The 26,525-nt window shown below is 41.3% G+C and overlaps 1 protein-coding gene across 1 annotated transcript in view; it reads left to right on the top strand.

The window, feature by feature from the left end:
* The window catches only part of CPSF3 (cleavage and polyadenylation specific factor 3), a 258,178-nt gene that overhangs the window by 210,092 nt on the left and 21,561 nt on the right, over positions 1-26,525 (top strand). The window contains exons 15-17 of the mRNA XM_086926362.1: positions 5,671-5,758; positions 22,061-22,130; positions 24,683-24,779. Coding sequence (XP_086782488.1) covers positions 5,671-5,758; positions 22,061-22,130; positions 24,683-24,779 — 255 coding nt within the window. The remainder of the gene's footprint in view (positions 1-5,670; positions 5,759-22,060; positions 22,131-24,682; positions 24,780-26,525) is intronic.

Raw genomic sequence — 26,525 nt, 5'->3', positions numbered from 1 at the left:
AGGTTGGTCAAACTTGACTGAGAAAATTTAGTACCACCTTAATTCAATTTAAACCGGTTTGTGTCTAAATAAGAACTTGCAAATTCAAAAAGAGGTAATAACTCATAATGACAATAACAAATACGCCACGACGAATGACACTCTGCTAAAGTTTCTGCTGAATTAGGAAGCCTTAACTTTGGATGCAGATTAGATACGCCATTACAGCCTTTTCAAGAATTAACTTCAATACAGCAGACAGGTAAACCTTGAACCGAGGGTCCCACACGAACCACGTGGTCGGCAACGATCAAGTGGAGACCCAGGAAGGGGTCACATTTTACAAAAGATTGTAAGTTCTGAGGATGGCCTTGAGGAATTGTCAACTATAGGGCCGAAACGTCGACACATGAGTCCACATCTTTCATTGTTTTGATCAATTCGTCACAGCGTCACCTTTGTATATATTGAACAGGATCAGCTGTGATTTAACTGAAAAGAGTGGGCTACAACGCAAGTGGATTTTAAGAGCAACTAATCTTTGTCTTGTCCACTTGTATTTTGTTGATACATTTTCACAGTTTTTAAGAAAGTGTACCCTATGAAATGATATTTTGATATAAAGAGATATTCTACAAAATCTACTTCCCGTGTAGCTTGTTCTATTATGAATTATTACCACTTTCTAAATTTGTTATTGTCATTATGAGTTATTACCTCTGTTTGAATTTGCAAGTTCTTATTTAGACACACAGGTTTAAATTGAATTAAGGTGGTACTAAATTTTCATCTGGCTCAGAGCATGTGGAAGTGGCCATTCAGAGGAACATCTTCCTCATGGCGGAACACCTCCCAGGCAAGGACAATCAGATGGCGGACCTGCTCAGCAGGTACAGCCACCAAATGCACGAGTGGGAGATGCATCCATCAGTACTCCAGCCGTACTTCCAGCAGTGGGGTCATCCAGAGATAGACCTGTTCGCCACAAAGGAAAACGCCAAATGCCAAAGCTTTGCCGCCAGGTTCCCACAGTCGCAGGGAAATGCGATATGGATGAACTGGTCAGGCATATTTGCGAACTCTTTTCCCCCAGCACCTCTAATACCGCTGGTGGCACGCAAGCTGAAGCAACACTCAATGACTCTCATCCTGGTCGCTCCAACGTGGGCACGCCAACCATGGTGCACCACGTTTCTAGAACTCTCTGTGGTACCGCATCAAAGGCTGCACCTCACACCCAGGCTTTTGACGCAGAGCCATGGCGACATTCAGCATCCAGATCCGCAACAGATCAACCTGGCGATCTGGCTCCTGAGGTCTTAGAATTTGGCTACCTCAACTTGCCTCCTGACTGTATGGATATCATAAGGGAGGCAAGGAAGCCCACCACTAGAGCATGTTATGCGGCAAAATGGAAGCGGTTTGTCATTTATTGTGCCGACCACAACATCAACCTGCTAGATGCATCTACTCACAACATCATTTGTTATCTGTTACATCTATACAAATGCAATCTGGCCTATGCTTCCATTCGTATACATTTGTCCGCAATAGCAGCTTATCTCCAGAACAGGCAGCATCTCTCGCTTTTCAGAGTGCCTGCCATCAAAGCCTTTCTGGAGGGACTCAAACGAGTTATTCCTCCCAGACACCCACCAGCGCCTGTATGGAACCTAAACGTGGTCCTCACCAGGCTGATGGGTCCACATTTTGAGCCTCTCCAGTCATGCGAGATTCAATTCTTGACGTGGAAAGTGGCTTTCCTAATAGCGATCACATCGCTACGACGAGTTAGTGAACTTCAGGCACTAACTATCCAGGAGCCATTCATACAGATTAACTCCAACAGGGTGGTACTCCGCACTAACCCCAAGTTTCTGCCTAAAGTGGTTTCACAGTTCCATATCAATCAAACTATAGAACTGCCAGTGTTCTTCCAGAATCCTGAGTCAGTGGCAGAGAGAATGCTCCACACACTAGACGTCAAAAGAGCTCTAATGTACTACATAGATGGGACAAAAGATTTTAGGAAAACAAAACAACTGTTTGTTGCCTTTTCGCCACAACACAAAGGCAACCCCATTTCCAAAGCAGGTATAGCCAGGTGGATCGTTAAGTGCATTCAGATTTGCTATCAAAAGGCCAAGCGCACATTAACGGTTCCCCCGAGAGCCCACTCCACGCGAAAGTTGGGGGCCTCCATGGCTTTCCTTGGAAATATTCCTTTAGAAGACATATGTAGAGCAGCCACATGGTCTACCACACACACATTTACAAAACACTACTGCGTAGATGTGCACTCCAAACAGTAGGCAGCTGTAAGGCAGGCTGTTCTAAAAACACTTTTTCAAACTGCTGCAGCTGGCACAGGCGGCCACCGCTAATGGAGGGACTGCTATATATTCTATGCACAGATATGAATTCAGCAGTCCACATGCCTCAAACCGAATATGCTACTTACCAGTATGCATCTGTTCTTGGCATGTAGGGCTGCTGACATTCATATCGCCCGCCCTCCTCCCCGGTGCCTGTAGCGGCTGCAGCACTCAGAATTACTCTTAGCATGGTCATCACTTACGGTGTTACACTCCATCTTTGCCACAATGGCAAAAAACAATCTGAGGATGGAGTGGATGCCCATGCGCACTGTAGTCCAGGGGAGGAGCCACCTATCTCGTGATACTTCGAAGACTCTTCCAGGACAACAATGTGCAATCATCCGGACCAAACACTAGGCGGCGATCTATGCACAGATATGAATGTCAGCAGCCCTACATGCCAAGAACAGATGCATACTGGTAAGTAGCATATTCGTTCCCCTAAACTACAAATCTACCTTTCGATCTTAAGAAGCACACATTCACACTATGGGCAGGCATGCTACTTGTGAAAACTCCGTACTATCCCGAGGGTCAATGGAATTATGCGGCAGGAGATCACCGAATTAAGCAAAGGGGTTGACCAAATTATGCAGAATGAAACGGCAAATTATGCAGCATAATGCATCACTGTTTTTATAGTACAATTTTATCATTTCATGATTTGCAACCATACTAATACTGTCTGGGCAAACATTTCACCTAATTAGTACCGGTATGTCCACCAAATGCAGAAATGAGAAACTGAAAGAACGGTCCAACCTTCCATTGCATGCATATACATATTGCCACCTCTGTTAGCATATGCCACATGAATCCACCATTTACTGCATAATCTGGAGATGGTAGACATGTGGCATATGCAGAATATATGTGTGTGTGTATGTGTGTGTGTGTATATATATATATATATATATATATATATATATATATATATATATATATATATATATATGTATATGTGTGTATCATATATATATATATATACTCACTCGCGCTCTCTCTCTCTCTTCTGGAAATGTGCCTTTTCCGGGGGGGAGGGGGGAGGGGGGGGATGGTCACTACTGCACTCCAGGAAAGCGCTAAAGATCGTCCACCTTCAATTGAAACATTACAGTCCAGCTACCCTACCTTTAACTCCTCTCCCTCCCTACTGTGGTGCTCAACTTGTTTTCTAGTCTCCAGTCCCTTTTGACTTTCCCGCTGTAGTGCCCTTTCTGTGCAGAGTTCATTTGTAACCAAACCCTTGCTTGATAAATATTTTTAGATTTTTACATGTAAGGCACTATTACCATGGAGTTCTTTACCCCAGTACTTTGTCATCACTGGTGCCCCTCTGTAAATTGCCTACCTACTACTTAAAGTCAAGTCAAAAAAATGTATTGTTTTTGATTATTTAAAATCATTACAATTCACAATAGAAAAATGATCCTTAAAAATGCAAACAATTTATAAAACACATTACATAAAATTATCATCTAGTTGCCTTGTCCATTACCGTGTGCTTATAATCATGGAATTCTTTGGGGGACGTTTGTTTTATACAACTTTAAGTAAATGGGCGGAATGGTCCGTTAATACTTTCAAGCTGGTCATCCTAATTAAGTCTTACATTTTAGCCCGTTATTAACATGTTTTCCAGCCTGGCTAAAATAATCTGTCAAGCATTGAGGGTACAGTTTCCGACGTTACTTGTTTCCCCAAGTTCAGCTTGCCGTAGGAGAGATTGTACTTTACTCATATATTTGACCCCCCTACAAGCCAGCATGGGTGATGATCCCTCCAGCCATCGAATGACGGCTTTCCTGCATGTGCGAATGTTCAATTTGTTAAAAATGTCTTTTAAAAGCCGTCTCCTTAAATCCATAAGTGCCGGGCACACTCATAACAGGTGGGTTAGTGATTCTTTATGGTACCCGCATAGGCGACAATGAATCCGTAAAGACGCCTTTCCAAGATGGTCGTAGATCTTTTGAAAGGTGTAGGCCCAGCCGATATTCTATATATCTCTTCTTTAGCATCATATTAAAGTGACTTTCTAAGTATGCCTGGGGTTTTATCAAGGTCCACCCATGTCGGCGTTTGGAGATTGCTGATTTGTCTTCCAAAAAGGACTCCCATTTGGCAGCATTATTTGTTATTTTATCAAAGCCGGCTCTATCTAGCATGGTATCCCATGTCGATTGGATTTCTAACTCCCTCAAAGATTTGGTCAAATAAGCTCCCCAACCACTTAGTGGTTTCATTCAACTGATTTTCAATTTCTTTCCAACACATGCTATCTAGTGAACCTTGTGCAGACAAGCGTATTTTATGGCACAGTTTCACAAAGCCACTCATGCCCTGAAACTTCTGGTTCCGCAACCCAAATTTCATTCGCACCTGTGCTGGCGAGGCTGATTTCAGGAGGTTAAAAACAGCTTTGTACACCTTTGTTTGGAGATTGTTTAACAACCCGCCCTCTTTGCCACACTAGGTAACCAGAGCGTATGACAGAGTGGGTAGAGTTTGCGATGCCATCACCTTTAGAAGATGCGTATAATTTGGGCAATCCAATTTTTATGTAGTAACCTGTATGCATAGATCAAGGAATGTGTTTTTGCCTTTAGGTCCAATTTATGTTCTTTGTGTGTCGATCCTCGTCCCAACTTTAGACCTAAATATTTATAAGACGCTTCCTCTTTTATTGGCGATCCTTTTGCATACCATTAAAAATGGGATTTTTGGGGGTCTACTAAACGTACCACCTTAGTCTTCTCCTTGTTCAGTTCCACCTACTACTTTGTCCACCCACCATCCGTACTCATGCGTGTGCCTCTACAGCCCCTATCCTTCAGCTCCTACATTTTGTACTTTCACATTAAGCAGAAAATAACTGTTTTGTGCTACTTTTTCTGCAGTGTGTGTACCACAAAAGTGATTTTTACACCTGGTGAAGCCTTCATAGGGCAGAGACTGCAGATACTCTCTCCTTCTTTCCACGTCTCCATTGTCCTTTCCCCACAGTCTTGCGCAATTTAACTGTAGAAAGACAAGTATAATGAGGGGCAGAGGAAAATATGTGAAATATGGTAGTATAGAAGAAAACGGTACCCATGACCAAGCTTTCTGGTGCCTCTTAGCAAAAAGGAACAAGAAATACTAGTCAAGAAATGAAAGCCGCAGGTGAAATTGGGAAAGCTACTGTTACTTGAAGAGACTATTTCTTGTAAGCTGCATATTCATTGCAAATTTATTGCCCTAATTCATGCTTGAATTAGAAAAAAGTGGGATCCATACCTGTGCATGCTAACATCTTTTTTTGTGTATTCAGTGGATCGCCAATCCTTCAAATGATATGTTTGCAGACGCAGTATCAACAGTGATCTTGGAAGTCCAGTCAAATCCCAAAATACATAAAGGTAACCCTGTTTAAATTGTTTTGTAATTCATGAATAAAATGATTTATTGTTCTACGTGTCTTAAAGGTGCTGTTATAATAAGAGTCAGAAGTTCTGCAAACTATGAACTGTTCTTTCATCAAGTTAAAAATTCTTCCGATCCAAGTAGGAAATGTAGTTACATCCTAACTTTAAACAAGATGAACAGTTAATTCAAGTCTAGGTGAACGCTAAATTTCAAGTGTTATGCGTAATGTTTTTCCTCCCATCGATTAAACGCCCCCCCCCGCCCTTGTGTTTTTCGTTTCATTTTTCTGTATCAACTGTGCCATCACTCCTTTAAAAGTGATTATTTGTCCTCTAGGTGTAGAAATGTTCATCCCTCAAAAGGCCCCTTCAGTGTGGCCATGGGCAATATTTATGGTCCGTTGCTACCCATGTGCTATTCTTCTGTATGTTACTCAAGGTTACAAACAGCTTTTCAATGTGCAAAACTATTGACATTGATAGTACTCATTTTCGATAGTGTTAGCCAATTCGGGCTTCCTTTTCATCGACTTGCTTTTAATTTCATAGTTGACAAAACATATGTGCACCACAATTTTTTTCAAGTTTTCATAAATGTTAATAACTACAACAAAAGAACCCCCTAGTCCAAGAGATATTTGGCATGGTCTGGATTGTAGCTTTGACAATCCTAGATCAAAATACCTCTGATATACAATTTGATAGTTTACATTACTCGCTCTGTGCAACAAACTTATAACTTATGTAGGTCAGGTTTTAGTGAACATATTTGTGTGTAACACATTCACATTGGCAAATGATACATGGGTACCAGAACTTGACAAAGAACATTCCCAGTTCAGTGATACAGTGATAGTGTCATGCAAACCTCTGCATATTTCAACTAAAATCAAGCTTGTTATGTCCTTTCTTTATCCGCTTTGTGACTCATGGGCTCGAATTTCACTGAGGTGTGGTCCAGGAGCGCCACTCTGTTATGCTTGGAGGTAGAGGATGATTTGAAAATTTGAAGATATGTTTTATGTTTCAACCTGTGATCCTTGGCACATTTAAAATGGGTCTTTTGCAGTGCCACCACATCATTGGTCAAGTAAGTATTTCCAGTTTGTGGTGCTTAGCTTGGGGAGTTCAAGCTCTATACATTCCAGGTAAGTGTCACAGTAATCATGGTCTAAAACCTAGTCTTGGTCTGCGTTTGGTCATCCCTTGGCAATTGCATGAGACCATGTCCCCCATGGGTGTTTAGGTCGCCTGCCCCTCCACATCTATGTCTGAAGTCTAGTACATCCTCCCTGCTCCCTCAGATGACATGAGAACACATGCATGTGTAACACCCAGATCCCCCCACCCCGATTGTTAAACTTTAACAAAAAGAACAGTGAGACAGCGTGTCCTCAATGCAAGAAAGTGTCTATGCGTCTTTGCCTACTACTAGGTGGTTGGCCGGTACAGCTTACGCATCTCATCATGTAGCTTGTGAGATTAGGGGAGTAGCTGTGATTAAGTGACAATAATAGCATACCAAAATTTTGATCTATAAACAGCCAGTAAGCGGAGAGATATTTGGTACCGCCAATACATTGGAAAATAACATTTGTGGGAAAAATAGTGTATTTGCTTCGATACTTTAAGCCCGAAATACCATGTGATGTAGGTCTGTCGAGGGTGATTTACAAGACCAACAATTAGTTGTATTGTTGGGATTCACTTTGTGTAATGTTAAGTCTATGATATATAAAAAGTAATGTTTGCACAAGGTTTGCAACCCCAGAGGATTTACGAATTTACGCTACATTTTCGTCCAGGTTTGAATTGACCAAACAATGTTGAAATTATTTTCCCCTTGTAGTTCTATTGGAGTTTTTTCTCTTAAAGTGGAAACACTGGGCGCAATAATGGTCTTCTACAGAATGAAGGCATTGGAAGACCTCTCTATGGGCAATTAATATCGGTTTTAAAATTAATTGAATGTGTCTTTGATATTATCTGAAAACAATAGCACTTGATATTTCATTTTCTGAGGGGTCCATGCAAAGTTGATGGACTCAAAAGTATTTGTAACAAAATTTTTGAAGAGGTAGAATTTATCTGGATTATCCTGAGATTGCAGCAAATGTATCCACTTCTAAGAAATTCTGGGATCAATTAGGTCCGATTTGAGATGAACTTCAATTCTGATCTGCTTATCCCCATATTGAAATCCCAGGGTATTCTTAGTGTCTGAAGTAAGAAAGGTTCCAATAGCAGGATAAACAACAATGGGGAAAGAGGGCAAACCTGTCTAACCCCTCTATTCAGGGCGAAAGAAGATAATATCAATACATTTGCAAACGTAGAAGCAGTCGGCGAGGATATAATAAAGAATTTAAATTAGGCAATTGATACCAAATCCAAACTATCTGAGCAGGTGAAAAATAAATGACCTACTCAGTCTCTCAAATAGTTTTCTGCATCAAGAAAAATAGCTGCCAAAGAATGTTTATATTTACAGGATTTACTTAAAATATTGAAAAATGTTCCGGTATTATCCAATAAATGACGACTTTTTTATAAAACCGGTTTGCTCACGGCCTATCCGCTTTGGTTACCGGAGTTTGAAGCCGTAATCCAGCTAGTTTTGCAAAACATGTTTGTGAACCATGTTGGCCAAAAAAATAGGTCTATAATTTTTACATAGCGTTAGATCTTTACCTTCCTTGAGGATTAAACAAATGAGCGTATCATGAAGTGTTCCTTCAGCATGTTTTTTTATTGAAGAAGGAAAATAATGTAAACAATTGGGGTAGAAAAGATTTAGAGAACTGGCGTTACCATTCTATGAAAATTCATCTGGGCCTGGGGCGTTCCCTTTTTGAAATCAAATTCATTGCTGAAAGTGTTTCTGTAATTTCATCTAATAAAAGGGAAAAATCCGAACCAGACCATGTTATTTAGTTGCAGATCTGAATTGTTTATGGATGATGAAAGGAATAAAAGGAACTTTGGATTGTCTATCCATAAAGCGCTCTATAACTAGATTACAAATCCCCTCCTAGAATTAAGTAATCTTTTGATGGGCATTCATTTATTGGAAATATGAGGCCAAGAATTCTTGGCCGTTTGTGTATGTGCATATATGTATATATACTAAATACCATGAAAGGGATTTTTTTTGAGCAGTTTAACAATGCGCCAACGTTCCTCCATATCACAATCTTTAGAGACTAGAGGGACACCCAGAGACTTTTTGCAAAGGACACCACCACAGTTTTTCCTATTTGAGCCATGGAAGGAAAATACTTAGCCTAGCCATGATCGAGCTAGTTTGTTAATCTCACTTTGAACAAGATGTGTTTCTTGTAGAAGAGCTACATCAGATTCCAGCATTGCCAGATGGGACAGAAGACGTTTATGCTTCATTGGTGAACTTATCCCCCTTACATTAGATGAGGTTATTCGTAAAGTCATAACCCTACAACTTCAACTCTAATATAAATAGCATATGTGATTAAAGTTGTAATAGGACTGCTGTAAATTAAAGTTAATGTGAATTGCATTGGCAAGGACTGACAACGCAGCCCGTCGCACTCCTTCGTGGAACTGAAAAGTTTCCTGTAGTAATCCTAGGTATTCCTCTAATAAATGGAACTCTCAAGTCGTCCTTAAGTTCTTAAATTTTTATTCATTACACTGAAGTTTTTTAACTGTTGCGTCACAGTCAGTAATCCAGTATTATAGATCCAATCATCGTATATATAATCCAGACATTATTCATCTCATTTCATCAAAACCAATTCATTTAAATCCCTATGCATTTCGTGCTCATGCACTTCATCAGGGGAAATTTGGTGAATCTATAAATCAAAACATAATAAAACCGGGTATAAATGATAAGGAAGTAGGTAATTGTTGTAGTAAATGGAGAAAACTAGATCGAGAAAGTCCATGCAGGTCTCGTCTAAAGAGTCTGGTATTGCATGCGTACAAGGCTGAAAGGATACGAAAGAATACGTGTAGACCTCAGAGTGGATGAGTGAAAAATCTATACCTGCTGCCAAACTGAAAATGTGTGATCAAAACAAAAAATACGGTAATTATTGAATAGAGGTGCTCAAAAACAAACCTACTGTGATGTGCCCACTAACGAGTATCGTGAAGTGAACTGAGATAATCAAGAGAATACCTTAAGAATGTAAGAAACTGTTCAAAGAAAACTCTGAAAACAGTAATCTGTGTGCCGCCGAAAATAGTTCAAAGTGCCCCGCATTGAAAACCCCAGTCTATACCCCTGTAAAACAGCGTCACCGAATAGTGAAAAATTAAATAGTGTTATAGCCCGTTTCTACGGCTTACCGGATGAGAGACAGTAACTTTTATCCAAGTCTGTGCAAAGAGTCTTCTGTCGAACGCCACGCATGCGTGTGGATGCTCTGTAAATAATCATAGAAAACAGACTAACCCGGAACTCGACAAACTTATACAAATGCGAGTTCACGATCAGAATAAACAAAATAAACTAAATGAACTGGCCCCAGATATTCTGGCGATATGAAATTAGGCGACCACAACCAGTCGAATAAAAACGAGTGTCAACCAGCGGAAAGTGGGTGAGTAAGTGAAAGTAGCGGCCATCTTGGAGAGGGCAGAGTGAATGTGAAAAATGAATGTAAAGGATGAAAAGAGGCCAGTACCATGGCAAAGTAAAAGAACAAAGATAAAAGAATAAAAGATAAAAGAATATTAAGCCTTGTATAAAACCTTCCTAACAGATCAAACATTTATCATGCTGAGTCTGATACACATTAGACCTCAAAATACATGAACTGTCATCTGATGTTATAGGATCATAAGAAGCAACTGTTTCCCATCCGGTCATTTAACCCTTTCGGATTAAATGAATTCAGTTTTTAATCCAGTACATTTCACGTTGTAAAAGTATTTCTGTTGTCGAAGCCTTGTTTTGCAGAAACCACCTCCAAAACCATGATTCTAATTTGGCTAACATTGTGATTGTTAGCGGAAAAATGTGCAGCAATCGGAGCTTTCATTACCTTGTTTCTAATTGTGCTTTTATGTTCAGTTAGGGGAGTTTTTATTTTCCTTTCCGTTTTTCCCACGTATGGGAGTCCGCTCGAACATTTGAGCAGTTAGATTAGGTTTTTGGTATCACATGTGGCATTAGTGTATAAATTAATCGATTTACCTGTTGTTGGATGGTTGAGTGTGTTTCCACGTATGATGTTACAATGTCCGCAGTTTAAACAGGGGGTAGTCCCTGTGTATCTGACATTGACATCTCTTGGTTTGGATTCAAGGATCCCTTTTATATTCATTGACCTCTGATATGCAAACAATGGTTTGGTGAATATTCCTTTGAAATCCGGTTCATTCTCAATCATTTGCCAATTCTTCAAAATGATTTTTTTAAACTGTTGACTCCTGGTGGAAAACTTAGAAACTTAGATATATGACTGTGCCCCAACAGTTAAAAAACTTCAGTGTAATGAATAAAAATTTAAGAACTTAAGGACCCCTTGAGAGTTCCATTTATTAGAGGAATACCTAGGATTACTACAGGAAACTTTTCAGTTCCACGAAGGAGTGCGACGGGCTGCGTTGTCAGTCCTTGCCAATGCAATTCACATTATCGTTTATGTTCAACTCCCAGTGGTCAGAGGGGGTAACCTGCCAGCACCCAAATTGAACTTACCTTTTATATTGACTAAGAGAACTAACGATATACACTCACTGAGTGCCACACAGACCCAATGTAAATTAAAGTTAAACACAATGGAGAAAATCAAGTCAGATAGAAAAGAATTTGGGAAGAAAGAAGTGGGTAGAAAATAAGGAAGAGTAAAACGTAGAAGCAAATAGCAGACCACAAAAAGATGATGGTGAAATCACCTGAGGAACACGACACGCCAGATTTCAGGACATAACCAAGAGAAAGTCTGTCCACATAGTTGGGGTTTAGGAACTTTCCATCTGGGTGAAATAGCATAACTAAGCGGAGGAGAATGGAAAAAAAGAACAATAAAGTAAGGTGGAGGTGGTAGAGTTGTGTTTTGCAGCGTGGGTCCTTTTCTGGATTTACACGCTGTGCATTATTCTGCCATCTAGTGGTTGGGTCAGGAATTGTCTTTTTTTTCGGGGTTTTTTTTTGGGTTGCTGTCGATCACCATTTGGTGCCAGGTACGTCCCCTTTATAACGTCATACGGTATCCTGGAGGTCAGCGTGCGTGGTAACCATCTTCAGATTCTTTTTTCCACCGTTGGGTCTGGAAGCAAGTCGAGAAGCTCTGAAGAATTTTTCAGATTTTTCCCAAAAACATCAAGAAAGCTGAAGAAAAGATCACTGCGAAGCTCATCTCTCATTGAAATAGGCGGAGAGAAGATCACAGTTCTGGCGAAGCTCCAGGGCAGATACCACAGATGACCTCAGCGGTCCACAAATGGCGAGGTAGGGGACATGGAAAATACCCCTTTCAAGTTTTGTCCCAAGTGCCACCATAAATGCGCACAACGCTACCCGCACGACGTCTGTAATCTTTGCCTACCCGAAGACCACCAGGACAAAAACTGTGAGGTCTGTGCGGAGATCCTGCCGAAAACTCTAAGAACCCGCTGTAAGCAGAGACCAGGCCCACTAAGTCACAATGTCGCAGACAACAAAGAAGATGCCCCTCCGAGATCTGGGTTTCTCCAGCGACGAGGACGAACACGGAAGGCCAGCAGAATCGACGCACAAGGGGTTGGACGTCGAAATTCAAGAAGGGGACTCTGAAAAGGCCTGCGCCCAGAAAGACGAGCGAGCCAACGAAGAAGACTGATAAGGTAAGACGCCATACACCTCTGTCAGAACCGAAGGGCCACGAACACAAGGGGAAACCCAAGGCAGCCCCGACGCCGATCAAAAAGGCGATCGAAGGTCAGCCGCGATTGAAAGAGCCCCATGGAACCCAACCGAAGGTTACAGACGAGGTAAAATCGCAGAAGACGCCGACGCCGAAACCAAGGGTCCAAGCCGAACTCGCGAAGAAGCGCGCCACGCCGTCGAAGTCGGACGTGGGTGCAAGCAAGAAGAGAAAATCCCGAGCTCCGACGCCGTGAGTTCTCTAGGTCGAAAAGAATAGAAAAAGGCTCAAAGAGGAGATGCCAGCGATCCTTCAGAAGAAGAAAGAGTTTGACGAATCCCTAAAGGATTTTTGAATCCCCAAAACTCCTGTCTTCGAACTAAAGAATGCTCCAGTCGCCGAACCAGAGAACATAGACACCGAAGAGGCAGAAGATGCCGAGGGAGGAGAAGACTATCTCTTCAAATCGCCTCTCACCCCTGAGCCTCAAGACGAAGAACCCGAGTAGTACAAAGACCTTCCTGGCGAGGAAGAAATCTCTGAAAATTTCGAGGGTGCATTGAACGAACTAGACACAGAAAGCCCTGAGGAGGAGATATGCAGTTATCCTGCAAACTCTTCTCCGCCAGACGACATAACCTTTTACAGTGGCATAGCCAGGAGAACAGCAGACCATTTTGGAGTCACCCTCGACGAAGAGAAAAGAGACACTTGTTTCCTATTAGAAACCCTGGCTCCTGCCACTAAGGGAGTTCAGTACCTACTTATGTTTCCCAGTATCCTGACTCAAAGCAAAGAAGCCTTCAAGTCATGAGCCTCAAGCAAGGGAATAACACCCAGAGTGGAGAAAAAGTACAAAGCTTCCTCAAAGGACCCTAAGTAAATTCAGGGGCACACAGTGCCAGACTCTATCATTGTAACCACAGCCAGAAGGAGAGCCACTGCAGTCTCCAATACCGGGCCTCCTCCAGAAAAGGTTAGTAAAAGAATGGCATGGTAGGGAGGAAAATGTAAAAGGAAGCATGGGAAGACCTAGAACAGCTTCTTAACAAGCACCCAGAAAAAGACAAAAAGAGAAAAATCCATTGTCCAGGAAGGCAAGAACATTGCAAATACGTGCCTTAAGTCAGCTCTTGACGCAGCAGACACTGCTAGCAGGCAAATGTGCACATGTACCATCCCGAGAAGACATATCTTGTTCAGGAAATCCGGATTCAAGCAGGAAGTTCACTCTTTGGAAAAGAAGTCAGTGAATCTCTGCAACAGATTAAAAAAGATAACAGCAAGGGAAGCCCTACAGCAGAGAGGATCATTTAAAAGGGGTGATTTCAATGGCAAAAAGCCCACTGGAAGATGCGCGTTTGGCTTGGGCAGTAAATGGCACAACAGTCACAAAGTCTAGGCTCGGCATAACAAACTGGGCAGCAGTCAAGCTACCAAGGTGGGCAGCAACATCAGAAGCAGCCTTTTTGCACAAGAGGCAGAGGCCAAACTTCAAGAGGAAGAGGAAATGGCTCCAACTGACTCGTTTGCAAAAAAGGACCCACACAACACCAGTGGGGGGAAGAATATAATTCTTCCTCAAACAATGGCAAAATATCACTACGGACAATTGAATATTACATTTGGTAAAATACGGGTATTGCATAGAACTGACAAAGACCACCGGCAAACACACCAAGTGCAAGAAAAATAAAATTTGTGCTAAAACAGGAGTGGTTTGCAGGAAACTACCCTCCATACTTCCTGGTACCCAAACAGGATCTGTCTCTAAGACCAACCCTGGACCTACAGTTCATAAACAAGTTCATATTAAAACAAGGCTTCAAAATGTGTACCCTGCAAGAAATATTACCACAGATACAAAAGGGGATTACATGATAACCATAGACCTCAAAGACGCCTACTTGCATATCCCTATGAGCAAAAGACACAGAAAGTACCTGCGATCCCTACACAACAGAACACATTATCAATTGAGGATACTTCCATTTGGAATAAAATCTGCACCATGTGTCGTCACAAAGTGCCTGGCAGCAGTGGCAGCGCATCTGAGAAAGGAAGAATTCCATGTTTATCCCTCTCTAGACGACTGGCTCATAAGAGCACACTCAAAGCAAGCATGCCGCACTCCTGTTCAAACAGATGCACATCACTTCAAAAACTGTTTTTCAATAAACCACAAAAATCATCCACAAATCCAGAAAGGGAAAAAACTTTCCTAGGAGCAAGATTAAACTCAAAATATGCGGAACCGTATCCAACACAAAAGAGAATACAAGCTATCCACCACGAAGCACCCCTTTACCAGAAGGGACAGTCTGACAGTGAGGAAGGTTATGAAACTAATAGGCATGATGGCATCATGCATTCCACTGATTGCTCATGCTCGCCTACACATGCGCCCATTCCAGGAATTGCTTACCGACAGCTTGTCTCAGGCCACAGAAAGTTAGGAAGATCTAGTGGTTGTTACATAAAGGGTGCAGGCATAGATACAATGGTGGGCATCCAACAAGTTAGCACAGGGGAGACCTTTCAAAAACCCAACTCCATCTGTGACAATCACCAAGGATGCATCCCTCAACGGTTGGGGAGCACACTTCAACCAGCTCAAAGTACATGGTTAATGGAATGAACGGGATTCCATAAAACACATCAACTATCTGGAGATTAAGACTGTCTTTCTGGCGCTGAAGGCATTCCAAAAACACATTCAGGGCAAAACTGTGCTGATCCAGACAGACAATACCACAACAATGTTCTACCTCAAACTGGGAGGTACGAAGTCCTTTCCACTGAGCAAACTAGCACAGGACATCTGGCAGTGGGCACTGACTCAGGAGATCAACCTACAAACAGTGCATTTTGTCAGGAGTAGACAACATTACAGCGGATGAGCTGAGTAGACAGAACAACTTCTCTCACGAATGGGAGTTGAAACAGTCAGCAGTTCGATACCTGTTCAATCGCTAGGGCACTCCAGTGATATATCTGTTTGCAACAATGCAGAACAAGAAATGCCAGTCCTTTGCCTCAAGGTTTCCACATACCTGTCAAAGGGGAATGCACTTTTACTCAATTGGTCACAGATATTTGCTTACAGTTTTCCACGGATACCCCTAATACAAAAAGTACTAGAAAAAGCAAAAAACACAGGAACAAGCATGATTTTCATTGCCCCTCAAGGGCCAAGGCAAACGTGGTACTCAACCTTACTGGAACTATCCAAAGGGACAATAAGTAACAAAGCAAACAAGGATCTGCAACAGGGCCACATTTTTCACCCGGAACCAGCGACACTGCAGCTGGCTGCTTGGCGCCTGAAAAAATAGAATTTGGTCACCTCAAACTGCATCTAAGAACTCTGGACATTCTAAAAGAGGCAAGGAAGCAATCGACAAGAAAATGCTACACAGCAAAATGGAAGAGATACACCACATGGTGCACTGCTAACAATCCAATGGGTTCAATCAACACGCAGGAGACCGTAATCACTAATCTAACTTATCTCCTGGACATCAACGTCAACTACTCAAGCATCAAGGTGCACCTAGCTGCCATCGTAGCATATACAAGACGGAGAGCATGCAAAGGTTTCTTCAAAATTCCTCTACTTAAGACATTCTTAGAAGGAATAAAAAGGTTTGCCCCACCGAAGGCAGCTCCTGTACCCACATGGTGTCTAAATACTGTGCTTTCACAACTAATGACAAAACCCTTTGAACTGCCATTACTTCCCTACGGAGAGTGAGTTATAGGCTTTAACAGTACAAGAACCATACCTACAAATTCATAAAGACAAGGTGATTTTGAAAATGAACCCACACTTTGTACCGAAGGTAGTATCAAAATACCTCTTGGATCAAAATATTCTGCTGCTGATTTTCTTCACAAATCCAAGGACTAAAGCAGAAAAAAGTCTCCATACCGTGGATGTAAGGAGAGCGTTACTGTACTACTTACAAAAAACAGAACAAATACACAAAACAAACAATTGCTTGTCGCATACGCCCACACCAACACAGGATCACCAGTCACAAAGGCAACAATTGCACGATGGATAGTACAAACCATCCAGTCATGTTATGCCTATGCAAAAAAAGAACTGATTACACGACCTACAGCTCACTCCACTAGAAAGAAAGGAGCAACCGTAGCTTTCATGGCTAATGTACCCATTTACACGATTTGTGCCGCTGCAACATGGGCATCACCACACACCATTACAAAGCATTCCTCTCACCACAGCCTCCCAAGCACGGGAGAAACAGATACATAATCTAATGCACAGCATGTGAATCCAGAAAAGGATTCACGCTGCAAAAATAAATGGTTATTTACCAGTAGGAGTAGTTTTACATCTTGAACAATTTTCTGGATTCACATTCGACCCACCCAGCCTCCCCTACAAGGAAATCAAACAGGTGAGGAAGCAAATGATTACATCACTTATTTAATTACCATCTCAAGGGCTACCAATAGAAACAAAGCCGAAAAAAGAGACTCTGAAGATGGCTACCACGCACGTCAACCTCCAGGATACCGTCTGACGTCACACAGGGGACGTACCTGGCACCAAAAGGTGGTCGAAACCGACCCAAAAAAAAAACAGACTATTCCGGCCCAACCGCTAGATGGCGGAATAATGCACAGCTTGTGAATCCAGAACATTTGTCACACTGCGAAACTACTCCTACTGGTATGCAACCATTTAGTTATTCCTAGTAACGATTCTGGTCTTGGCAAGTCTTGTCCCCCTGTTTCTCCAATCCAAGATACCACTGTCAAATCCACACATTCGGTTTGTATATTTTTTAACTACATGGTAAGAGAGTAGGGCAGGGTGCTTGGAAACTGGCAGGCACCTAGAGGGTGAGCATGATCATGGGAAGAGGACATTTTAAGAGTAAGGAAAAAGTGGTGAGGCTGAGGCTACCAGTACATATCTCACTACGGTGATAATGTGTACTAATTTCATTATTTCTGTTCCTAATGAGTTAGAAACGTTTTTAGTTTCTCTTGATTTTTTGTACAAGTGCACCTTCTCCAGGGTACTTTTGAATGATTTCTATGACTTTAAATTAAACTTGAAGCACAGTGGCTAGTGACTGCTGATTTAATGTTTCCTGTATGAAAGGAGATGCATTTGGACATATAGGCAGTTTAACAAGTATACTGCACTTTTGAGAGCTACATCTGACTTTTTGCAATAAAATACTTCAATCCAGAAACACTGCCAGTTCGTCTTTTACAACATTAAAAGCCTTCTGCAACTCTTCTTGCCCAGTTGACATTTACTCTGACATTAAAAACCTGCAGTCTGAACAGCTCCATAACCACTCAGTTTCTCTTTGTTTTTCTGGTTGATTCTTGGGACAGCTTTGCTCCATAAACCTGTAGGTTTGTTGCTCAGTCTTATCAAATCTGACTCTCCTGATAATATTTGCCTGGTATTTTTCCTGTAGTCATGCATAAAGGTCCTATGTCCAGTGACCACACTCTCTCTAATCCAGGTCTTTCTTCTGGAGTGGTTATCACAGATTTGAATACAGTAGTAGTCCCCACCACCCCAACTAAAAACAAACTACAGACCCAAGCTGCTGCCTTGCCTTTCAAACTCACCAAGCATGTGGTAGGAAAGCGATTAACCAAGTACCTTGTAGACAGCAACTACTTGGTTCCCTAGCAGTTGGGATTCCTTCTTGGTTGTGGAATATATTCCTTCTTGGTTGTGGAACTGAGATGGCTTTAGCTCTGGGACTTGAGGAATTAAGGATTATTTTGGATCAAGGCAACTCTGTAGCCCTAATCGTGCTCTATCCCTCTGTGGCCTTCGATATGCTAAACATACCATATTACTAAACTATATATCCGAAATTGGCAGTAAGTGGCTGCCTGGTTATCCTTTCTTCCAGATCGAACTTAAGTTGTGGCTCTTCAACCCTGTCACTCTTCTACTCAACCCATTTTCTGTGGGGTCCTCTAAGGATCCTTTCTTTCTCCTATATTTTTCAAGGGAGTTCTACTAGACTACAACTTTTCTCTTTCTCCCATGTAAATGCTTTTTCAACTACTTATTTTAGTTCTCAAGCTCTTGAGAAATGCCCTATTTTTACTTACCCAGCCGCCATCACACACAATCTGTCTTTATTGTAGCATCCTTTTTCTGAGCCTCTTTAATGTCATCCTTCGCCAAACTGTAGAAGCAAATGCAAACCTCGGCTGTACTTGCAGTGTGCAGGCTGCGGCAATTTGGTCATGTTACTCATGCCTAAACTAAACTTTATTGGCATCCATTTCAGCAGAGGATTGCCTTTTAAAGCCCTGTGTTTTACGCATAGGATGTTTTACGCACCTCAACACTGTGACCACTACTCCAATTATAATGCTACGATCCAAGTCTCAACTTCCATTTGCCCTTCCTGTGTGAAATACTCTTGCATGGTTGACAGTTCTCCTCGATTTCTGGGTCCACAACTTTAAATCCTGTGCATCTTAAAAACTTTTCCGCACATATTTTTCACGAGAGCATTGCAATCACTGCCCCTTTGCTAGCCTCTTTTTAATTTTCCATGTATACTTTTTCTTTCCTTGTTTTTTTTGTGCCAGGATGCCTATTTTGTTGTAGAAATTCATTATAAAAAATCAAATAAGTCCATCTGTCAGTCTGTATTTTGAATGCACTATCATAAATTTCACGGAATTCAGCCGTCCTAAGTTATGTATTTGGGTGATGGATAAGGTTCCCCTCAATTTTGTTATGACCACGTACACTGACACCAACTGTGCATTACTTTTTGTTAAACGAATTAGCCCCCACCAACATATGTTAAACAATTTTCCCTTAATTATGAGTGAACCTAGGTGTTTTAAAATAATTTCAGTGACTTCCATGTTGCCTGTAAAGATACTTGTATTTCAGACATATTCTTTTGAGATGTTTGATTTGTTTTCATTACTCTATGTACATATCTTTATAGCTGCAGCAGTTGATTCTTCCTGCAGTTTGTCTCTAACCTCTTTCTACAAGTCTTTTTTTTTTTATATGTGCTTGTTCTGTACATTAAAGACGTATTTGTCTGACTGTCCAAACAACTGACTGCAGAGCTGCCCTTGATGGGTCCTTGTAGTGTCAACGATATATCTGACATCAATAAAGTGTTCCTATTAGTTTGTTAAATGTGTCCTTCAGGGGACTTTCCACTAGGGTATGCATGTTGAACTATAAGCTTGCTTGGAAATCTATTATTTGTAAAGCATAGCCTTTGGAAATCTGTGAAAATCGGCAAATCTATGCAGACTGCAGCCTTAATTCTGTGATGCATAGATTTTTTAAAGTTTATTTGAACGAGCCCCCATGTCATATGTACGAATCTTTAACTCACTCATGACTCCTGATTTTGATAAAAAAAAAAAAAAAAGAATGAAGTGTAATTTAAAAAAAAATCTGTTTTATTTTGTGCTTTGAGCAAAGAAATCCTATTATAAGCATAGAAACGTATCAACATCATAGTATTTCACATCTGTAATTCCATATAACCAGAATAACATTGCCTGGTTGCTTGCCCCACCTCCCCATGTATCAATCCAAGTTTCTGAATACACTCTATTTGCCCCATATCTTGTCAAATTTTTTGTAGGCAACAGAAGGCCAGCATGGCTAGGTTTGGGTCTGTCACCAGGGCGGTACCGCAGGCGAGAGAAATCCCATTATGGCAGCAACCTGGGGCAGTCTCATAGGGTGTGCAGTAAGATCCCTTGTTTACTTCATCCCCACAAAACGCCATTGTCGGTCTTCCCCATATGAAATAACCTGGTTCTGGTTGTAATAATTACGGTGCTATGTTTTTAATTCCACTAATCTGATTACTGCTCTTATGACCACCTTCTTATGGTGAGGGCATGCCTCCCCCCAACCTTTAGCCCCTAGTCTCCCCGAGTCACATTTTTATTTGTCCCACAATGCAGCAAGGGACAGCTGGCTATTATTTAGCAGCGTCCTGTAGGTTGTTGAGATCACATGCTTCTGTAGAGGGCTGCCAATAATCAATACTCCTGAGGAGATTCGTCCACCACATCCTACAGTATCTCCTCGTAGCCCGCCAGGGCATGTTTGACTTGTGCATTGCATAAAAACTGATTATCCACTAGTTCAGTTTTGCTGTTGCCACTATTCAAAGGGTAGGAGTCCACCCTAATATAGCCAAACGTTGATACTCCTATCATATTCTATTGTTTCTTCACTCTATTTTCAGATCTGCCATTATGTCAAATTCTCACTGTGGGGAGGTCCTCTAGCACCCCCTACCCTTCCATCCAAGTTTCCTAGTGGCTTTCCTCCATAATTTAACTATCAAGTCTATCTGAGGTGGATGTTGGGTGGGTTAGTTCATGCCATACAGTCTACTCACATACCCCCCCCCCCCCCCCCGGGCCACTGTTTTCTGTCATTAATGATGATTCTTGGAGGGGAGATCAAGCCCAATCATTCACCACAAGTAGCTGTGACAAACCGTAGTATAGCTGGAGGTTAGGCAGTGATTCCACCCTCATAAGTGCTCCTAGTCTGGATTTGCAATGCTAAGCGTTGAACCCCCTCCCCCCTCCACCACCTTCCCTCCCATCCTATAATAACGTCCAAAGTACTGCATCAGTCGCCCTAAAGAAATCAACTGCTTCTTCAGATAGCATGTTCTGTAGCATATTAAGAAATTTGGGAAACGCAATCATTATATATAACATGGCCCTGCCCATCAAAGACATTGGAAGTTTCCTCAATAGTCCCACATTTCACTTCCTCATCCTCCTCTCCCTTGCTCAAATTCCTTCGATATTGCCCGATTAATCCTAACTCTGGCCACTCGTTTAGTGTATAATATGTGGATCCAGGAGTGGAACTCCGGCTCAGATCCCATCCTCTCCAAGACAGCCATCATGTAGCTCCAGTCAACTGAGTTAAAGACATTTCAAGTGTTCAATGTTAGGACTGCTGGAACACAGTGGAATGAAGCGCGATTGTTTGGGTGCAATACTTTTGTCAACCACTTGCAGCAGGCAGTAGGCCAGTACTTTGGATAGAACCTTTTACCTCTGTGTTTAACAGAAAGAGCTGCCTGTATGAGGCACACTAGTCGGCTGGTATACCTTTCTCATAAAGATCCAATGGTAAGTGTAATCATTTTAAAGTGTTGATATGTTTCAAAACTTTTAGAGAAAACCTTACTCAAGTCCTAGGATGTGGTCACTGTTACTGAAAACAGCATTCCTTTTCCTAAATGGTCATAATAATTGGGTACTTTCGGTACAGCATAATGTGACTTTGGAAAACTTATTAAAACTAAAAAACAAAAAGGAATTGTTAAGGTACTGTTTCTTTGAGATGTGAATATTAGAAAAATATGCTATCGCTGGAAAAACTCTCGACAAATACACAGTATCAATTACCTTTTTATTTCAGCTGCAGTGTACAAGATTCCTAAGACTGTCAACATGGAGGAGTATACTAAGAAGCTAGAAATAATGCTCCAGTGAGTTTGTAACTTAAATTTAAAACCACTTCAAATGTTGCTAATGGTGTGTATTAGTGTTTGTAGGGTGGGTTTCATTCGTGAGGGGTGTTGGATTTTTTTAACCTAGGCAGAAGCTTTATTTAGCAGATTATTTTTCTGTATTACATTGGGGGAATCATTGGCAAGGCCAGCCACCTTTAGTAACATTCTAACCCCTGCCCCCCTTGCCCCTCCACTCGAGTACAGCATGTTTGTGTGAAAAGTGCAGCTTTTCTGGTCCAGCATGTCTTTAAAACACAAGCGAGGTTTTCTACTCGAATAGTGAAACACAGTGAATCCATAAACATTCCTATAGCACGTAAGCATCGAGACAGTGGAGAGGCTTTTGAAACATTTACACCATTTTAGTAGACCATGGAAAAATATTCCAAATTTGAGGCAGGTCTATTTCCAGGTGTCTAGATATGTTGTCTTTCATTAGAACAACATTTACAATTGTGCCTAGGTTTTCAGTTATTCATCTAAAGACCTAGGATAATTTAATCTGGAAATTATTACATTCAAGTGCAGTGAGGCAAGAAAAAATGGTAGAACAACATAATTGAAAATCTTTGCGTCTTTCATGGAGTGGCTTCTTTCAGTTCATTTTTTTATTTTTTATGCATTCAGTTTATTTTTCCTTTGCAATGTGATGTTGCATGTTGCAAGAGGAAAGATTATTTTTCCAGAATTCTTTATATATCTTTTTATTCTGTGTACATCCCCACTGATGAGAAGAACTAGGAGGAGAAGTAGCAGTAATATTTAGCTTACATATTGTACTCTTTATTCCTGCCGTCCCCCACCCACCCAACAGAATTGATTGTAATATGCCCTTAATGGTAGGACATATAGAGGGTGGAGCCAGGCCAAGGGAGGGGGACCAGTGGCGCAGAGTAAAGACTGTGTAGGAAGCAATGGACATAATGAAGTCTGTCAGTGAGGCCCAGGGCTTCATCAGGAATGTAAGGAGGAGGAAGAGGAGGCTATGCGTAAAGGAGTTTATTATGTGTAATTCAAACTATACAGTACTTCCCATAAAAACCGATACTCTCTGCTAGGCTTCATTCTCTGACTGTTCATCCTGTAAAGTTTATATAGAGTGTCAAGGTTTTTTTTATTTTTTAGTAGTGAGCTGTGTAAATATATTCACTTGTTATCTTCATGTTTTTAAAATTTTTGTTCAGTGGTTGCTCTTAATATTAGGAATTCATTTTAGTGTATTTCCTATAAACCTATAGAGGATCTGTGCGTTAAGACAACATAGACTGTGGGATAGGTGTCCAGACTGATTCCAGACACCCACGCCAGGTATGTTTGCCTGTATACCAGCTAGCTCGCAGTGCCACAGTAAACTTCTCTAACCAAGGAGAGAATAGTTCCTGGCAATTATCAAACATGACAACTCTGATCGAAAGGTACTGTTGCCACGGTTCATGAAGGGACAGTCACTCGTGCTCACTTTGTCTCAGAGATGTACACAGAATAAACAGTGGGGGCGTTTTCAATAAGCATTAATTGAACCGGTGTCATTCTAGTGTAAAATAGGTGTGCTGAGACAACCATAAGACAGAAACAGATATAAATGATTACAAGCACCAACAGAGTAAAAGGATAGTAGATACCAACCATAGTGCTAAAACAATGAATAGAGGGAGGTATATAAATACATGACAGTAATAATGCATGCTCCTACAATGCAACCCTAACTAGATGCACCTAAGTGTACCTAGCATGTATGTAGGTGTAGAGTCAAGAATCCCCTAAAGATAAAGCCAACTCCGTTATCTGAAGTGAGAGCCTGTGGGACCCCGTCTTGGTCTGGAGATATACACCCCGCGAGGTATGTCAGACCTCTGCGAGCTGGAGTGTCTGGCACAAGACGCAGAGGTTCCTGCATGCAGTGTCCGCCTAGAAGTCCTTCTTTTCCTCTCCTGCTTCAGCAAAGAGATGGTGCTTATATACTAAAGTGGTACCCTCCGGGATCTACCTTGCTGTGTCATGTCAGACTAGGATGATGGAAAGAATGACCCTTATACATAGTTATTATGCAGGAGATGGTAGTCCTGCTGAGATTCTAAGAATCCTCGTGCATAATGAATGAGGCTAGTTTGCAAAGAAAACCCCATGTAATTTAAGCAGTACCGTAACTAGGTAAAAGGTCAGCACCAAGAACCATTATGTAGTGTAAGGGCAGGGGAAATATAGGTGAAAGGTTTGGTTACTACCTAAGCCTATATCGGGGTGTCTGTATGAAATATAACACCATATTTTGTAATTTGAGTGTTACACCTAACCAGCTTTATCATTGATATTAAATCATTTTGCACAAAAAGCTAACCTAAGCATTAATACATTGTAAAAGGGGATGTGGCTGTATGTGCTTTCTGTATTGTTTTGGCTTTCATTTCATTCATCATTTTTACAATCCAGAACATTTTTTTTTATACATACAGTAAAACCAGTGAATGGAACCTCTTTATCAATGCGTTTAGCAACTGCAACTAATGTGTTTTTTATTTTTATTGTAGAGACATCTTTGGAGATGATTGTGTGAGTTCTAAAGATGACTCTGTTTTGACTGTAACAGTGGACGGAAAAACTGCAAATTTATCATTGGAAACCAGGGTATGTAAGAAAAAGGGGCCAAATTGCTACTTGTAGGATTTAACACTTCATTATTGGAAAATAAATTAAGACTCTGATTATTTTGTAAGGGAATGCATTGTCTTGCCATTTACGACTTGTCATGAAATAAAAAAAAAATCACTAATACATTTGGAATGTGCCTGGAATGGATGAGGTTCATCTGGCTATTTATTCTGCACCCTTCGTGTTAGAATTAACAATGCTTTCTTAAGCAATGCATTCGTTTTAGCATTTGAAATGTATTTGCATCACAACTCAACACCCAGTGTGAGCATGCTTTGAGTTGTGGTAAGTAGTGTCCAAAAGTCTTGACTCCTGGTCAAGCATCAGCTCCAAGTTTGTGCAGAAAAGGCCCCAACATTCGCCATAGACCAATGTCCCGGAGACCACTATATCTCAAAAACAGTGTCTTCTCCAGAGAAACGCTGGCAGAGCCAAGATACTGAGAAACTCCTCAGCATAAAGGTCCTGTAACCCCTGACTCGGAACTGCGTTCTATGCCAATGTTAGGTTCAAAATAGGCCACAGCACCAACTTTGACACATATTTAGCCAACCCGATAGAGAAACAGCCAGACATTGGACAGAGAAGGATCTCACCTGCAGCAGAAGATGCCAGAGGTAAATATAAGCCCAAAGAAAAGGGAGCTCCCTTTCAAAGAGGCCATATGCAAGTAACTTTAATCATATCCCCATACCAAAGAGGCGTGAACTTGAGGATCCCTATCCGCTTCCACCTCATTCACAGGTGCACTCACCATCCCATTTAGTAGACAATGATTCGGACAATAATCAATTCAAATACTTTATTGCGGTCATTAGAGCATAAAAGTGCAAGTGCACAAAGCTTACAATACATAAAAGCAACCATCAGTACATGAGCTCAAAACCCAGAATTCTATATTACAAATGCAGACTGTGAACCCACACCCCAATAAATAAGCAAAATACTTAACACATACAAAGTGCCTTATTAATAAAATATACAGCTATTGGGCAGAAACAGAGCTTAATTCATGTCCTGTTAATTCAACACTAAAAAAGCAGTCTATAAAAATGAATAGGTTAAAAGTAAACATGCCCGACTAAAAGATTTTTTAAAGTTTTGTCAACTTAATCCTGTACATTGTTTTTCAAAAGCGACATGCGTGTGCATACCACATAGAGAATAGGAAGCGTGACAAAACAAATACAATTAAGGATAGGGTATTGTATTTCAGCAACCCAAACTCCTCTACACAGTGATTGTTCCCCCGATTTCTACATAATTGGATCAACCAACCGCGTCAGGAATTACTGTAGCCAGGTCAGAAAAAACATACATTCAGCTCTGACTCTTCTACGTAGTTGCAGGACGGACAGCCAAGGGAGAATGTACCTGCCCATTTATTGGGAAAAAACTTGCAACGGGAGAACCCTGTGCCTAAATTGAATGTAGTTTCCTCGCCAGCGCGGCTTGAATCTCATCCAAGGCAGGCTCTAAAATGTACTGGTCTTTTATGCTCAAAAACACAACTGTTAATGAACCTCTTGCTTAACTTTCCTGTAAACGATTGAGTTTACCCTTCCTAGAACACCAAGCCAGTTCCTATCTAGAAATTATGGTACAGGCTTCCTGAGGGTTGTACCACAGACTTGCTCTGTCCATGGCCAGAAATGAGTCACCTTAAGATTTGAATTGCCTTCGTGAAAACCCCTGAGCATATAGCAAAGATAGGACGGCACC

This window comes from Lissotriton vulgaris, chromosome 6 (genome assembly GCF_964263255.1).
Source record: "Lissotriton vulgaris chromosome 6, aLisVul1.2, whole genome shotgun sequence".
Classification (NCBI taxonomy): domain Eukaryota; kingdom Metazoa; phylum Chordata; class Amphibia; order Caudata; family Salamandridae; genus Lissotriton; species Lissotriton vulgaris.
The sequence above is the reverse complement of the archived record's forward strand: the minus strand, read 5'-3'. Positions and strand labels throughout refer to the sequence as shown.